Raw genomic sequence first — 16399 nt, 5'->3', positions numbered from 1 at the left:
CACTGTTAAATGCGACTCCATGTGTTAAGCAGAGGATGTTTCCTGCCCTCCCTAATGGAAACAACCACAAGCGCCTTTTCCCATAAACAGGCACCAGCGTTTTTATAAGCAGTAACTGCTATAGCAGCAATTCGGATGAACTACAAGTGACTACAGACGCATTAGCCTCCGGCCCGATACTCCCTGCCTTCCAAGAAGATTCAGGGAAGCGGACCTTCACCAAGCAGAAATGCTGCCAATCGCGCGGCAGCGAACTTGCACGCGGAGCCGGGCGCGGAGCCGGGCGCGGAGCGGAGCCCGGCGGGCGCGGAGCCGGGGCCTCCTATCCCGGTGCTGACATGACCTCTAGCGGCAAGCGGCGCCCGCTGCGCCCCGCCGCGCCGTGCTGCGCTGCGCCGGGCTCCGCACCGCTCCGCACCGCCCGCGGCCGCCGGGCTGCGCACCGCTGCGCACCGCTGCGCACCGCCCGGGCTGCGGCTGCCGGGGGGAAGTGCCCAGCGTGGGGGCCCAGGGCCCTCTGCCACTTCCTGCAGTTTCTTTCTTTTTTTTTTTTTTCCCTGAAAGGGAAAAAAAAATCGTAAACTTTCCCTTTTCATTGCTTTCTGGTTGCTGTAGAAATTCTCCAGATGTGGCTCCACTCAGTGCCAGCTGTCCCATTTCTGGGACCAGTTGGAAACAGTAGCGCTATGAGCTGTAGGGCCTCTTGGTTTGTCTTAGTGCCATGGTGACTCTGAAGCCTACTGATGGTGCTGTGAGCAGCTGGCTGTTGGTTACTTTGCTGGGGAGCATTCAGCATACACATTTGTCTGTTCAAGCAGCATGAACCCATTCTGGCTAGTGCTGCACTACTTCCCCTTTGCCAGCTGGCTCCCAGCAGATGGGCATGGCTGGAGGAGGAGGCAGACAGGCATGTTCTCCTCCAGGTCCTGGTTGGTACTTTCCCAACTTTGTTTTGGTCAGTTGTGAAAATCCTTCTCCCAGGCCAGAGGTGATGCCAGCCTAAATGAGGAGGAGAAAGGAAGAGCAGCCATGTGCCCACAGCGCAGGCACAAACGTCACAAGAGCTGGCATTGCTGGGCCATGTGGTTGAAGGCATGGCTCCTATCCTTCCCTCTGGTGCCTCCGCTCTCCCTTCTTAGCTGGGCTCAGAGATGACATGGTACATGCAGGCTGGAGGCAAGATGCCCCGCTCATGAGTGCAGGTTCACTCACTCGAGGGGCTAACGGATCTTTTGTGTTATCTCACAATTGCTACTGAGCTGCCTGAGACCGCAGTGCAGCTCTCCCACCCAGGATGTAGTGATGGCTTTACTCATAACAGGATGGGCCCTGCCTGGAGAGCTGGTTTAGTTTCAGACTTGGTGAAAGAAAGGAGGTAGGAGGAAAACAGGATGCATAAAGTTTCAAAGGATGGCTGCTTGAGACGTACTCACATGGCTGCCTATCCACATCCCTCCTCCGCAGGCCCTCCGATAGCACCCTCTCGTCACCCGGCACCATCCAGAAATTTGTCCGAGGGACAGTGAGTGGGCAGTTCCTGCTGTGCTAATTGATCTGATTGCATATAGTGTTGATCTGTATGTTACAAAACTCTCTCTGATCCTCCCTGTGCTGCTCACCACCTTTGATCCTGCTCTCCGAAGAGAGCCCATGCCCAGCACAGCAGGACTGATCCAGCCTGCAGCTTCAGAGCACCCCCAGGATACAAATGCAGTCTGAAACCCGGGGCAGGAGGGCTGGGTTCACACTGAAGTGGAGGTGGTCCCTTGGGGAGGCAGGGGAGCACCTTACTGGGAGCAAATTTGGAAGGCAGCGTGCATGGGAATGATACTGAAAGAACAAACCTTTGCCATTGTCCATTCCTGGCTTCCTACGAGCCTTGAGCATCAGACTGCAATAGAGGATTCAGAGTCATCCCCACAGCTGCAGGGCGAAACTCGGGGGCTCTTGGCAGCCCACACTGAGGAGATAGGTAAAACCCTAAAGTGAAAGCCAAAGCCTGGCCTGTGCAGGATCTGGGCAAGTTCACCTGCTCTTGAAGCTGTCTGGAGCTGGGGCAGCCCCAAAGCGAAGGTCATCTCGCTGCCCCGGCCTGGGCCACAGCCCTGGGAATGCGTGTTGGCCGTTAGCTGCCCCAGGAGCCGTTCTGTGCTGCTGACATGCCCGAGATGGGTCAAACTCTCTCGCAGGTTGGTATCGGAGAGTTAATGTTGTCTTTTCTGACACTGAGCAGAACAATTAGTGACTTGAGACTCATTAAGCCACAAGGTCACCCTTGGCGTTCTCCAGGCTGCGAGCAGCGATGAGAGCAGGAGGTGGTGCAGAGCAGCATCAGTGCCTGTGCGGTGACCAGCTGGCATCCTCCGGGAGCCCGTGGGTTCCTGCAGGGAAGAGGAAACGTCCCTGTCAGTGCCTGCACGGCAGGCTGACCAGGACATCCTCTGGGAGCCCGTGGATTCCCTCGGGGAAGAGAAGATGTCCTGGTCAGCAGCGTGAGCCATCCTTATGCCCACAATTCAGCGTGTAACTAGCCAGCAGGACAGCTGAATTCCTGCTGGGCTTCCTGTCAGCCTCGGGGAAAAAATGTTGACGCTGCTTGTTTTCTTCTACAAATAATTATGTTTAGATTGAGGCCTCTACTGGCTGCTCTATATCTGAAGGTCAGATAGCAAAGAGGTCTGTGCTCTAAAGGCAAACCCAGATGGGGGCCCATCTCATGGCATCTTTTTGGGATATGATCAAAGAAAAAACTCTGTGGAGGAGATCTCATTTTAAATATGGAATTGCAGCCCACGGAGAGAGCTGCTGCCGGGAGGGAGAGCTCCAGTGTAGCACGTACAGTAACGGACTGCTTGTCTTGCATGTTTTCAGGCACAAGCAGTAATGTTCAAAGGACAGGCTCGCTATGGAGAAATGTGCTGATAGCGTTCTTGCCCTACAATTCAGCTAGGACAATCCTTGGGAACGATTTTATGCAGATTATGCGTCTACTAGGAGTTAGAGTAGTAACATTATATTAGTATACTTTACATGGCTATTATGGCATACTGGATGAACAAGGCCTGATTTTTATACAAAAAGTAGTGTTCATGCGGGGAGGAATTGCTTGTTCTGCTGTAGGTCTCCTGATGCGTTTTCTGACGTAGGCCAGTCCTGCTGAGGAAGGAGCTTTGATCTTTGTTCTGACTAACGGATAGCATCAGTTTTCTTCTCTTTAGTATGAAGGGTAATAAATGCAGAAATCCATGTAAATTCATAATGAGGGGTCCAGAAGGAAAATTGCTAACCTCTGCACCAAAGAGGCCCTCGGTTTTACTTCTATGCAGAATGGTTCACATCTAGGGCTCGTCCGCGTTCCTGTTCCCGTGAACGCGCCGGCCAGGTGGCCGCAGTGTTCCTGTGGGTTCCCAGGGCTCGTTGTGGAGCAGGCAGAGCGCAGGGGAGCGGCGCTGCCCTGGCCAACGCGACCGAGACAGTGTCAAGCGCATGGAGGGGTCGAGCACCAGCCGTTTCTCTCCGTTTCAGTGGGACTGAGCTCCACTAAGAATTGGGTCAAGAAAACCTGATTGCCCATGTAAATGGGGACGGAGCGTTTGTGGTGTGTCTGAGAGCATAGGTGGAGCCAGAAGTGACCGGCTTCCCCGACCTGCAGGCTACAGGTAATTATGGTAATTACGGGCTGAGTTTTTGCTTTTTTACTTGTTTATTTGTTTCCTACAACATAAAAACAGGTTTCTGAATTTGTTTTTGGTGTTTCAGCAGAACTTCTGCAGTTTCCCTCAATTCTGAGACCCTTGAGGCTAAGGGACCTAGCAAACATCATTTGCAGTAAGACTGCAAATTGGGAAAAGACTTCAAAAAACTACTTAGGAAACAAAACAGGAGAGCTGTGCCAGTGCTTCCAGACTTGCTCTGAAAGATTTTCCCAATTTTCTAGGGCACTTGCACACCCAGAGATGTTCTCCCCGAAGGGGTGACTCTGTTGTGGTCAGGTTTCCACCACTGGTCAGTTTTGGGTTGTGTTACAATTTAATTCTACGACTTTTTTTCTCTTGAAAAATATGCCTTCCCTCCTGGTGGTGCAAGGGTAACTCAGCCGGCAGAGCGCAGCAGCTTCCTCCCTGAATTCTTGGTATTTGGGGTTCAAGCACCTTGGCATTGGGGTTGGCGCCTGGTAGTGCTGATGTGCAGAAGTGATTTGTGAAACGTGAGTTCATTACGATGCCAAGATCTTAGGACCAGAACTAGGAAGAGGCGACCGCTCAGCGGGGCAGGCCGGGCTGGGCGATGCCCAGCTGCTCCTGAGCGTGGGCTGCCCGGCGGGTGCCGCTCGCGCCGCGCCGGGGCTGCGCTCCAGCTCGGTCTTGCGTTTGCACCGCTGAGCGGCTCTTTGCCTCTTGCACCTCTGAACTCTGTGGTGTTTGGTTGACTTTTCTGCAAAGAGATGTAACACGTCTGCCCTCGTCTGCCACAACTAAATGGTCTGACGTTGTTATTAACTTAGAACATGATAAAATAATGTGCTTTTCATTAAAGAAAGGCAAGCGCTTTACCCAGCGCTATCCTGAACGCATCCTGCTGGCGGGATGAGCCCTGGGTCCCACAGGGGCCATTCGAGGGGTCTGCGCGAGGCCGGACCCCGCGACGGCGGCAGAGGCCCCGGGCTCCCGCTCCTGCGGGCAGATCCCGAGCCCACGAGGGTGGTCCCGCCGCCAGACAGCGCCGCCGGGGAGCCTGGGTCTGGCCCCGCGCCCAGACCTCTTCACGCAGCGCGGGAGAGCCCGCCGGCCCCTTCAGGCAGGGCAGGACATCGACCAAGGTGAACAAAAAAACCGTTGCAGCAAGCAAATCCAAGGCGCTGCTTTGGGAGCGGCACGCCCGGGATGGGGAGGGTGTCCCGAAGGGAGCGGGAGCGGGAGCAGTCGCCTCGAGAGCCGCGCCGCTGCGGCCGCCAGCCGTTAACGGCCCCACGTCCCTTTCCGCCGGCCCCGGGGCTTCGTTTTCCGTGGGACACAGACGTCTCCAAGCCCCTAGATGGCAATCTGTCACCGGCGGGAGACGGAGACCAGGCGGCGGGCTCACCCAGTCCTTCAGCTGTGAGCACCGCCGAGACAAAAATACAAAAATACGGGCTTCGTTTCGGCTGGCAGAGCCGCGCAGGCCTGCAAACGCGCCCTCGGTGCCCCGCGCGTCCGGCGGGGACGGGAGGCAAAGCCTCTCCGCGCTGGCGAGCCAACGGCGCCCTCGCAGGGCCCTGCCGTCCCCTGCCTGTCCCCGCACCCCCCGCGGCCGTAAGGAGAGGGGCGCTGGCTCCGTCGCAAGAGGTTTGTTCTGGGACAGCCTGGCCCGGGCGACGTGGCTGCACCCGGCCAAGGAGGAGGCGCGAGGGCCTGGCCGTTCCCCAGGCTCCGGCGCCGCGTGGCGGGTGGCAGCGGCGGGCAGGCCGAGTTCGTCGCGGCTGGCTCGGCCCCCGGCCCCGCTGCCCGGGGCACAGTGAAACGCTCCTTGGATGAGACCTAAAACCTCCTGGCTTCCAGGCAGCCGGGCCCGGCGAACAGGGAGCCCCGCGTTACAGGCTGAGGGAGCCGGGGAGCCCCCCGAAGCCGGCTGCCGGCGCAACCTGAGCCCTGACCTCTCCGCGCTTCCCGAGTGGCAGACTCTCCTCCGGTCTGGCACGCTGCAAGGCTTAATTAATGTTTGAGAAGCAATTTACAGATGAAAAGCGCGAACATGCCTCACTCCCTAAAACAGGTCGGTCAGGAAGATGCCTGGCCCGTAGTGACGCTCTGCTGCGTGTTTTCCGGTGGCGTTCGCCCATCAGGACGCTGGTTTCTGTCCCACCGGGCTCCCGAGCCAGGACAGAGGCAGCGACCGCCTGCAGCAGCAGCGCGGCCAGCGAGCGGGGCAGGAACGAGCATCTGCCCCGAGTACCTCTGCGCAGCGGCAGGATGAAACCCACCCCAAATTTCTTCCCTGCTGCCTGGGATGCCAGATCTTAGCAGTCACCGAGCTTTTTGTTCATGGGCTACATTGCACATCTGTTGCGACAAGTGACCCCAAAACCTCTGAGTGTTTTTGGTGTTCTGTGCCACGGTGAGAACAGCACCAAATCCGCGGGGGGAGCTAAATCCCTCATTACTCTGGGGAAATAAATGTGGCATTGACAGAACGGCCACAGCTGGTTCTGTGAAATCAAACTGCTATTCAATGTCTTAGGATCTCTAGGTCCTTCTCCTTTGCCTGTTAATTGTTTCTTCTTCCTTTCACTTCATAAACTGCAGAACGGTTCTTCACAGATACTCATACTAGGTGTTAGCATTTAAAATAATAAATAATACCTTACTTGGTCCCCTGGGCCCATTTGTCCCAGGCAGCGCCAGCCTCGAAGCCATACATCAGCAGAGCACTGGTGGTACGATGATCTACGAGGCTGATGCATCACCCCCGCACCAGGATCAAGTGCGGGGCTCTATAAAGAGCTATCGTGCCGATGATAGATGGCCGGCTGATGGCACAGCCCTGACCATCATCAACAAGTCAGATGGATCCTAATCCGTAAAGGATTATCCTGGAACTACGGTGGATTTCTCCATGAAAAAGTAACTAGACGGTTTATGGCAGGGCAGGCAGATACTAGTAGTTAAGAAGGCTCCTAGGAGCTTTAGCAGCACCAGCTTTCACTTCTGGGTAACTGGTCTCAACTCGGACGAGCAGGTAATGGCCAAGCCAGGCAATCCACTGGGCAGCCATGGCATACTGTGACTTTGGGGGTAAAATGAGTTTGCGGTCTTTCTCCAGTTCCCAGGGATGGGTACAAATGCCGTAGCCAGGCTCCTCCTTAGCTGTCCCAACAGAAAGGCCAGTGATTTAATTAGGGAAGTTGGCAGGGCAAAAACTGAGAAATCCTGCTTCTTCATCCCACAATTATTCTGTATTGTTCTGAGAATAACTGGAGGATTCACAGCTCCCCAGCTGGGCTGTCACTCCAGAGCATTTCACGTGCGTTCACCAGGCAGTGTCCAAAACATCACTCAGAACAATGGAACAGGATATTTATTAAAAACAAGAGGATGTGTCCTGATTGATTAGCTTTGGTCTGCTTCTGATAAAGTTCCTTCTATTTACAGCAGCAGAGAGAAGAAGGAGAAATCTGGATTTCTTTCTCAGCTGACGCTGTTGTCTAAGGAAAGAAACCTGGAGGAGTGCGTGGCCTCGGCGCGCTCTCGTAAGCCGGGCACCCCTCCTTCATGCTGCACTGGCATTCGGGACTCCCCTCCTGCTGTATGCCCTTGCAAAGGCCTTCCCTCCGGGAAGCGGTGCGAATCATGACGCTGGAAACTCTAAAGCTTCAGTGACTCCTCCTGGAAAATATCTTGGGGATTAAAACATGCCCCTGGGGAAGCCCAGCCTCCTTTCCAACCCCGAGAGGTGCCCGAGTGGAACGAAGGGCTCAGGGCTCTGCGGCGCCCAGAGGGAGGGGGGTCTTCCCTCCCTTTGCAAACACATAATCTCTCCTCCTGTTTGCATTGGCAGACCTTGACAAAGTGTTAATGGTCCTTTGTCTTTATATTTGACAACCCCCCACCCCGCTTCTCCCTTCCAAAAGTTATTTTAAAAAATCCTATGCAAAACCAGAAAGATCCAACTCTTGTCTGCTTTTGTGCTTTGCAGCCAGGAAGGTGTGCTACGCAGGCGGCTGGGGATTCCTGCTGCCTGAGGAATATCCTGGCTGCACAATGCTGGCTTAGATCCAGAGTGATCACAGTTTTAAGCTTGTGGTGAGAGGGACAATCAATAGAATTGTACAGAAATCAAATCCCACAGGTACCACTCGGAACTGGGACCAGCAAAGAGCAGCTGCAGCCATAGTTCAGGGGAAGAGCTCCTCACAGAAGCCTGCAATGGCATATTCTAGCCCTGGCTTTGGTGTCAGAAGGGAATAGCATCAAAACCTTTTGGAGACTTTGAAGATTCCTCATCATGCACAAGGGATCGGACTTGGAGCTGGAGGAAAATGGTCAAGATCATGTCTAACACTGTCAATTAGGGAGGTAATGAAGGCCGCAGTAGAAACCTTTTCATCATTCCTTCCTCCTCCATCAGTATGCCTTATATTGCCTTTGTGTTTCACTCTGGAGCAGCTGCTGCTGGAAGACTGGATCCAGTACTGCTGCTTCACTTTCTCAAAGTGAACACAGAGAAGGTTCAGAGAAAAGCCACAAGGCTGATCAAATAAGTAGAAAAAAGACTTTAGACCAAAGGCTTGGAAGATGTCTCTAAATGAGGAATGAGTTGATTATGGACACTAAGCAGCAAAATAAAACAAGAAACCTGGGAATAGGGTCTGGCAAAGATCAAACAGCCAAGGGCTGGAAGATGAAGCCTGGCAAATTTAAAGTAGAAATAAGGTGCCTGTTTTTTTCTAGTTAATGAGGGAGAATAACCACTGGAATAATTTGTCTTAGGTTGTGCTTGCTGTTTAAATCAAAGTTAGATATTTTTTCTCTAAAAGTTCAGTTAATCCACTGCTCTGGGCTTTCTTGCAGTATGCAGAAGATTTTACTAAATGAGGACATTTTTCTCCTTGTTTCAAAGTTTGTGAACATGTGAGTAAAAGGAGGCAGTGGTCAGGCAACCAGGGACATGCCGCACTTGGGAAGTACATTGGTTTATGGCAGTAAACATAAATGGTTTGTAGATATAACGATTAAGACAGGGACTTCATGAACGTGACATGTTGCCATCCCCAAAGTGCTTACTGAGTGTGCCCAGGTGTTAGCATGCTGGTTCTGAGACCTGCTTTCTCACTTGAGTCAGCAACGCAAAAGTGCAGGGACATTTGCTTGAGACTCCTCTTGTCTGAGCAGGTGGCTTCATTTACCACCCTTTGGGCTCCCACTTTTGATCACGATGCTCAAAATGTAATAAGTCACTGGTAGTAAGAGGTTGCTGTGATGTGGTCATTTGGTGTATCTTGGTATGCGTATGGAGCACAGAGGAGTTGGATGGAAGAGAGCAGGAGCAGATAAGAATCTGGGTTTCTTTTTTTTTTTTAGTGCATTAATTACATTGTTGTTATTAATTAAGGCTTAACCTTAACCAACGCCCTGTTCAGAGTAGCCATGCTTGCTCGGAAGCTGCGCTGATGACACCATGCAGTAGAGCTGTGACGTCACCCATGGAGCTATGTGGATATTCCAGCCAAACGGGCCAAAAGGGCTGCAGGCTCTCCCACTGGTGCTTTGGGCTCCCAGATCACGGCAAACCCAAGCGCTCACGGCAACACAACTTCTTCTTCTCCTGCATTGAACTCACAGCTAAGGTTAAAAAAAAAGGTTTCTGTTCCCAGCAAAGCAAACTGGAGAAGGAAATGCAAACCTATACCTTTCCATAATGCTGTCCTGTTTATGTGCAAGCCCTTTTCCAACACACTTGCTATAGCAACTCTAAAATTATTAGTAATACTGTTTGTCCTTTCTGGTTTGGGTTTGTTTTTTTTTTACAGTACAGTTGTGCTATAGGTACTTTCCAGACAAGCAGGAGCAGTCCTGTCTCTGATAGCAGTCACTCCAAGTGTACCATGCTTTGTGTGCTGTTTCATAATTAAAGCAGCGTGGACAGCTACACTCAGGAGAAGATGCTTGCTACAGCTTAGCAGCAATGTACACAAATAAGTTGTTCCTAAGTCAATAAAAAGTGGGAAATGAGATGGTGTTTCCTATGCAGCTCCTAAATCTGTGATGGTAAAACACTGAAATGATATTCCAAACCAAACACTTTCTCTTTATTCCTCTTTTTTTAACTAATCTGTATGAGACAGAATAGTGACAACAAAACCTGGATAATTTACATTTAGGTTGCTTTGTAGAACCTAGAGGACAATTCACAGCTGAATGCATCAGAAACCAAAAGGGTTAAAGGTTAGAGAAGTAACTTCAAGCTACAAAAATAGTCTTGGTGCCACAGGTGTACAGAGAACAGCAAGCCCTACTGCTGCTCTGGTATTTGAATGACTTTCAGAACCTAAACTGGCTCCCCTGAAAACCATACCTCAGACACTATCTCTGGTGGTGTGGGCAGCCCCAAGGCTGGGTTTCAGGAGACATCGCATTCATTTTAGGACATCTAACACCAGATCAAAAGAGCTGGGACTGCATGATGCAATGTGCTGACCTGGCGCAAACTGCTGATTCCCATTTGTTCTGAAGTTTATGGAAGAGGAACGTTTGCCCCAGCAGACCTTATCTGGATCGGGTGTCGTCTGCCTCCCGGCAGCTGGCCAAAAGCCGCAGGCCAGCAGAAACAGCGTCACGTGTGCTGCCTGATTCGACAGCGATATGACTGTGCATGTGCTGGATTCACAACAGATTCGTACAGCAGGTGATGCGTAGCAGGCAGATCTGGTACTTAGGTGGAAGCTAACTTGAAAAATATTAATCTGGATATGCCGACATTCTCTAGAAAGTGAGTTATTGAAAACTAAAATAAAGACAGACTACTCGCCCCTCTCTAATAGACATAAATTGTTTTATATAGGACCCATGTAGCCGGCAGACCTTATATACCTTATGATCCCCAGGCACAGGCAGAACCTTTTTCCCCTAGAGTGCATGAAAACCCTAAATGGTACTTTTAGGGTTCAGATATGAGAAGTTTTCTAGCCTAATATCTTAAATGAGAAAAAGATTTTTTCCTCCAAGCCCATTAGTCTTCACTGTTGTTACTTAAAAAAAGTACTCGTCCTCAGATTGATTTGTTTGCAATAGTGTTGCATCAGCTGATATTCAAAAGGTTTCTTTTAAATATGTAAGCAAAAGATTCTACTTGGTAAATTTGAAACTGTTGACTGATAAATGGATTGAACATGCAACCAGTACATAACTTTGAACAGCTGAAGTTTTTTAATCATGACTAATAAAAATATGACATCTACAAGAATGTGACTAATATTAATTGCATAATTTAATTTTCTGCAGAATATTAGTGGGCAAATAACTGGTAAAGGAAAAATGAACATTCATATAGAAATTGCGTAGTATAAATTATTTCATTTTTACATGCCTGAAAAGAATTTAAAATATGCATTATACATCTGTGGAAATAACAAATAGCTCCCTTACTAAAAAGCAATAATCTGCATAATGAAACATTAGCAGATATTTCAAGTTGCAGCCATTGCTTCCATAATGAAAACTAAAATATGAAAATGATTTTTATGTCCTCTTGAATACTTTATTTTCCCTGGTTACCAACCGCATTTAATTTCCTTATTCCTGTTCTTCAAGTTCTGTTCCCTGTTCTAACTGTTTTCTTTCTCATTTCTTAATCCAGTCCAACATCACTTTTGATGATCCATTCCTTTGAAAAAAAGAGAACATATCCAGTCTATCTGAAATGTGCTTTCATTTGTTTTATCAGTCATTCTGTCAGACATGTCTATGATAACTGGATGATGATTGGTTTCCTGTCAGTAGAGTGATTATTTTGGAAATTCATTCATTTATGTTTTCACAGACATTCAGAGATGCAGAGATAAAATAATATTATTTTCCTCTAGCTTTAGTCATTTGTATCCACTTCATGAGTGCTAACATACTCCAAGATCTGCTCTGCATAACTGAGACCTTCTCCTATCTCAGAGATCTTGTTACATCTGTAGGAAGGGGACTTGGGTTGTGTAAGGGATTACTTTTCAGGTCTGGTCATTAACAGTCGGTAATTAGATTCGTTGGTCACTATTGCTTGGCACACTATTGCTTTGGTGTGGCCCCTTCTAAGCAGAAATGGAAATCTAATAACCTACTATTTCATTTGCTTACTGATGTAGAAAATAGCCGAAACATTTAGGCAGTAGCGATAGAAATGGGTAGGAATTGTTGCTCAAATCTCATCTGTTTCAAGTCTGTGGGGATTCAGTATAGATATTAGGAAAAGCCTGAGTCATGAGATTTCCGAATAACGTCTCACTGGGATTCTGAACTGTTTTCTACCGCTGCCACCTATTCAGCTCCCCGACTTGTAATTAGAGCAAACAAATTGTTTTTGGTTTTCCTACCGAGGAAATCGGAGGATCATGAGCAGCTAAAGGCACTTGAACCTTGCGCTGTGCCAGGTGGGGTTGTCTCCTGTCCAGCCGTGCTGACCTGCGAGGCTGGCGCTGGCATGGCCCTGAGGTCAGCTGAGCACTAATACTACAAAATCTACCTCGTTTCGGGCAGGCTGCCATGCCTGGAGAGCTGGGAGGGCACCAGGTGCTGCAGGAGCTGGTGCCACCCGGCTCCTTCTGTTTGGTCAAACCAGGACTGGCTGGAAGTACCTGTGAATCCACAGCTGGAGTCACGGTGCTGGTGGCACCTGGCCTGGCAGCAGGGCCAGAGCCTGCTCCATCTGCCAGCCTGCTCCATCCTGGAGCTCTGCTCTATCTGCCAGCCTGCTCCATCCTGGAGCTCTGCTCCACCAACCAGCCCACTCCATCCTGGAGCTCTGCTCCATCAACCAGCCTGCTCCGTCCTGGAGCTCTGCTCCATCCGTCAGGCCACTCCATCCTGGAGCTCCACACCTCCCACCTCTCCAAAGGGCTCTGCCCATGGTGCCAGCTGGGGCTTCCTGGTGGAAAGTAGTCTGGGAGCCCCGGGCAGCTGGTGCCAGAGGGAAATGGGGAATGCCACCCCCTCGGAGCTGTGTTCGTGACCGAGCTAGAGCCAGGGTTGTCACCCTGCCTTGGAAAAAAGGCGAAGACACCTGCAGACTGCCTGTGCCTGCCCGAGCTAACGGGGCACAGCCCTTGGGGACACGGGTGGCTCCAGCCCAGCACCTGCCTCGTCCCCGACCGCGTCCCCGTCAGTTGCGGGATGCAGAGCTGCAGGGCAGGCCTCAGCCAGGGGCGGGTGACGAGGGGACACCTAGCAGTGAGTGGCCCGGCGGGGGTGACAGGAGGCACACCGGGTAGTGACGGGGGGGGTGGTGTTAGGCACACTGGGTGGTGGCAGGCCTGGAGCTAGTGACAGGAGGGACACCAGGTGTTGGCAGGCCTGGAACTGGTGACATTGGGGACACAGGGTGGTGATAGACCTGCCAAGGGGTGACACCAGGGACATGAGATGGAAGCAGGCCTGGGCGGGGGGGTGACACTGATGACATGGGGCAACAGCAGGCCTGCGGAGGGTGAGATTGGGGACGCAGGATGGTGACAGGCCAGTCAGGGTGTGACATTGGGGACATGGGATGGCAGCAGGCCGGTCAGGGTGTGACACTGGGGACACGGGGCAGCGGCAGGCTGGTCGAGAGCTGACACTGGGGACGTGGGATGGCAGCAGGCCGGTCAGGGTGTGACACTGGGGACGCGGGATGGCGGCGGGCCGCCGAGGGTGACACGGAAGACGCGAGATGGCGGCGGGCGCGGCGCTCGCCGACCCCCCCCCCAGTCCTAGGGGGCGCCCCGTATTATGAGAGAGAGGGCGGGGCCGCCGCCGGGCACGTGACGCGGCAGGCGGCTCCCTTTGTCATAATGCGCTGGGTCACGTGAGGCGGGGGTGGGTGTGGCGCGCCGCGGCGCCTGCGCAGTGCGGCGTCCTCGTCGGCCCGTGCGGTTCCTGGCCGGGAAACCCCTCGGCGGAGCGCAGAGGCAGGGGCCGGCGGAGCCGCCATAGCGAGAGGCCGGGCCTAGGAGCGGCTGCGTGCGGGGGAGGCAGCGGAGGCCGAGCCGGGGCCGCGGAGGCCTCTCCGCATCGTCCGCCCGGGCGGGCTGCGAGGAGGAGCCGGGTCGGCGCCGCCGCCGCCGCCGCCGCGGCCCAGCTCGATCGCCGAGGGCCGGAGCCGTCGCGGGGGCGGGGGCCTCGCAGCGCCGCCGCCGCCATGGATCCGTGAGGCCGCCGCCAGCCGAGTCTGCCTGAGGCCGCGGGGCCTGGCCATGGCGCAGCGCCGCGGCCTCTGAGCGCCCGCCGGGCCCGCTCGAGCGCAGCCTCCGCCCGCTTCTCCTCGCCCCCCGCCCACCCCGCCCGGCCGGCCCTTGCCCGCGCTGCCGCGGGCCCTTCCCCGAGCGGAGCCCGCGCCGCCGGCCGCCCCGCGCCGCGGCAGGCCCCGCGCGGCGCCCACCATGTCGTGCGTCCACTACAAGTTCTCCTCCAAGCTGAACTATGATACGGTCACCTTCGACGGCCTCCACATCTCCCTGTGCGACCTCAAGCGCCAGATCATGGGCCGCGAGAAGCTGAAGGCGGCCGACTGCGACCTGCAGATCACCAACGCCCAGACCAAAGAAGGTGCGTGGGGGGCGGCGGGCGCATGGCGGGGCGGCCGCTGCGCTGCGGCTCGTCCCGCGCGGCGGGCCGCGGCCCGGGGGCCGCCTTTGGGGGGCGCGGCGCCGCCGGGGGCCCGGGCTCCGCGCTCGGCGTGAGGCCGAGCGGCGAGCGGTAGTGGGATCCGGCCGCGATCGGTAGGTGTGACCCATTTTCGGGGCCTGACGGAGCTGTTCTTTTGTCGTTGCTTTTCTGACAACTGCCTGCAGATCTGTGCCTGAGACTCGGACCTGGGTGTAAAGAGTCGGTGGTTGATGGGGGATGTACGTTGCTTACAGAAGTTCTGGTTTCCTGGAATTCGTCTAGCTCTGCTACTTAAAATCATAAGGAAATCTGGGAGGCTATCTTTTAATAACAAAGTTGCCAGATTCCTTTGAAATCTGGAAGAGAAAGTTGAAAGTGATACAAATATAACAGATGGCTAATTATTTGAAAAATGCGTTTTGGATGATTCAATTTTGTCTTCACCTGGTTTTCCTCCATTAGTTTGGAAAACTGACTTGGTGGCTGTTGCAGAAATAGTACTCTCTAGCAACATCTTAGGTCGTATATCTGTAAGCTGTAATCTTTGCAGACTCTTAAAAAAAAAAAAAGTGTCTTGCACAGGAGTGTCTTCTGTATCTAAACTATACTTTGGAATTTCCTTTTAATGTAACTTTTTTTTTTCGCTGAAGATATTATTATTCAGAAGCTTTTGAGTGTCATTTTATCAATTTTTTTGGTGCTACACATTAACCATGTCAGGGCAGTACCAAAGTTTATGGTAGAGTATTTATGGAAAAAATGCATATGAAATGTTCTTTGAGATGTCAGAAAGTCTTCTAATGAATAGTTCTGGATTCTCAGTGGTGAGAGTATTGTTTAATATTACTTAGTATAATATTTGGGGATCTGTCATCTTGATGAGTTTTGAGTGTGGTTTGGGGGGGATTTGGAATGTGACTTCTCTTAAAAAAAAAAAAAAAAAAAAAAGAAGAAGATTAAACTTTTTTTCTAAGGACTAAAAAAATTTTTTTCTCTGTTTGCCCTGTGGTTCTGTGACACTCTTCAACTATTCTTTTCTTTAAAATGTGTTCTAGGTGGGTTTTTCCTTTTCCTGTTAAATAGTTTAAAACTTAAGCAGTTAATATGTACACTGTGGTAACTGCAACTTCATCTCTAACCTTTACAGTGGTTGGGCCTAAAGCTCACTGTTTATCAGTATATATTAGAATATGATTTAATAGAATATATATATATCAGAATATAAACAGATATTGTTTAGAGATATTACAGTTATATTCAGGGAAATGTCTGTAAAGAGGCTTAATAGAATATGTTTGAGGGCCTGCTTAGGGATGCCATTGTATTGCTCAACCTAACATATGTAGGTACATAGATACGCTTCAGAAGTCTAAGAATTTTTTAATAGTATTGAGCAAAATTGGCAAAGGTGCCTGAAAGGTGCTCGATAACGGTTGGTTTTAAAGTAAATGATACAGATGTTTAATTTGCTTTAAAGGCTTTGTTACAGAAGGTCTTTGAATTTTATCTGCAGTTACTAATGTTCTTTTGGCTTCACGAATGCTAGCAGAGACTGAATGACCAGCTGGCTGATGTCGCTGTTATAATAGTCTAGTCTCACTAAAACGGTGAGAGCCTTAAAAACAGAACGTTGGATGCTAACAAACTGTGATGGAGCCCAGTTACTATTATCAGATGAGGAAAAAAAACCTGAAATACTTTTTTGAAATAGATTAGATGTAGAGTACTGTAGTAGCAGATGACGAATAGAAACCAAAGTTATAGAGTATGTATAACTTTTTTTTTTAAAGTCTACTCCTTATTTATGCCCATAAATGTGTTTACTCCATAGCATGTTAGTCTTATATGCTTACTACCAAGTTTATAAAGTAATTATGTAAGAAAGCAACACAGAATTCTGGGAAGAAAGAGTATCTGCCTCACTAGCTTAGGCTGATCAACGTGTTGTTGCCTAAAGGTAGTGTTAAGGAATACTTGGCTGCTTTGTCTGTCTATCTTTAATGAGCATCACTCAAGTTGACAAGAGCCTCTTCATAAAGGTCAAAGTGCAGCACAAACTACCTAGAGGAAGTGAGTAT

The 16399-nt window shown here is 51.2% G+C and overlaps 1 protein-coding gene across 4 annotated transcripts in view; it reads left to right on the top strand.

The window, feature by feature from the left end:
• The first annotated feature begins 14029 nt into the window (after positions 1 to 14029).
• The window catches only part of RBBP6 (RB binding protein 6, ubiquitin ligase), a 34192-nt gene continuing 31822 nt past the window's right edge, over positions 14030 to 16399 (top strand). For 3 of the 4 annotated variants that reach the window (XM_068908097.1, XM_068908095.1, XM_068908096.1), the window contains exon 1: positions 14032 to 14261. In XM_068908097.1, coding sequence (XP_068764198.1) covers positions 14096 to 14261 — 166 coding nt within the window. In that variant the 5' untranslated portion in view covers positions 14032 to 14095. Of the gene's footprint in view, positions 14262 to 16399 lie in introns of all 4 variants that reach the window. The other variant, XM_068908094.1, reaches the window with a different exon arrangement.

The sequence above is a fragment of the Struthio camelus genome, chromosome 15 (genome assembly GCF_040807025.1).
Source record: "Struthio camelus isolate bStrCam1 chromosome 15, bStrCam1.hap1, whole genome shotgun sequence".
In the NCBI taxonomy this organism is placed as follows: domain Eukaryota; kingdom Metazoa; phylum Chordata; class Aves; order Struthioniformes; family Struthionidae; genus Struthio; species Struthio camelus.
The sequence above is the reverse complement of the archived record's forward strand: the minus strand, read 5'-3'. Positions and strand labels throughout refer to the sequence as shown.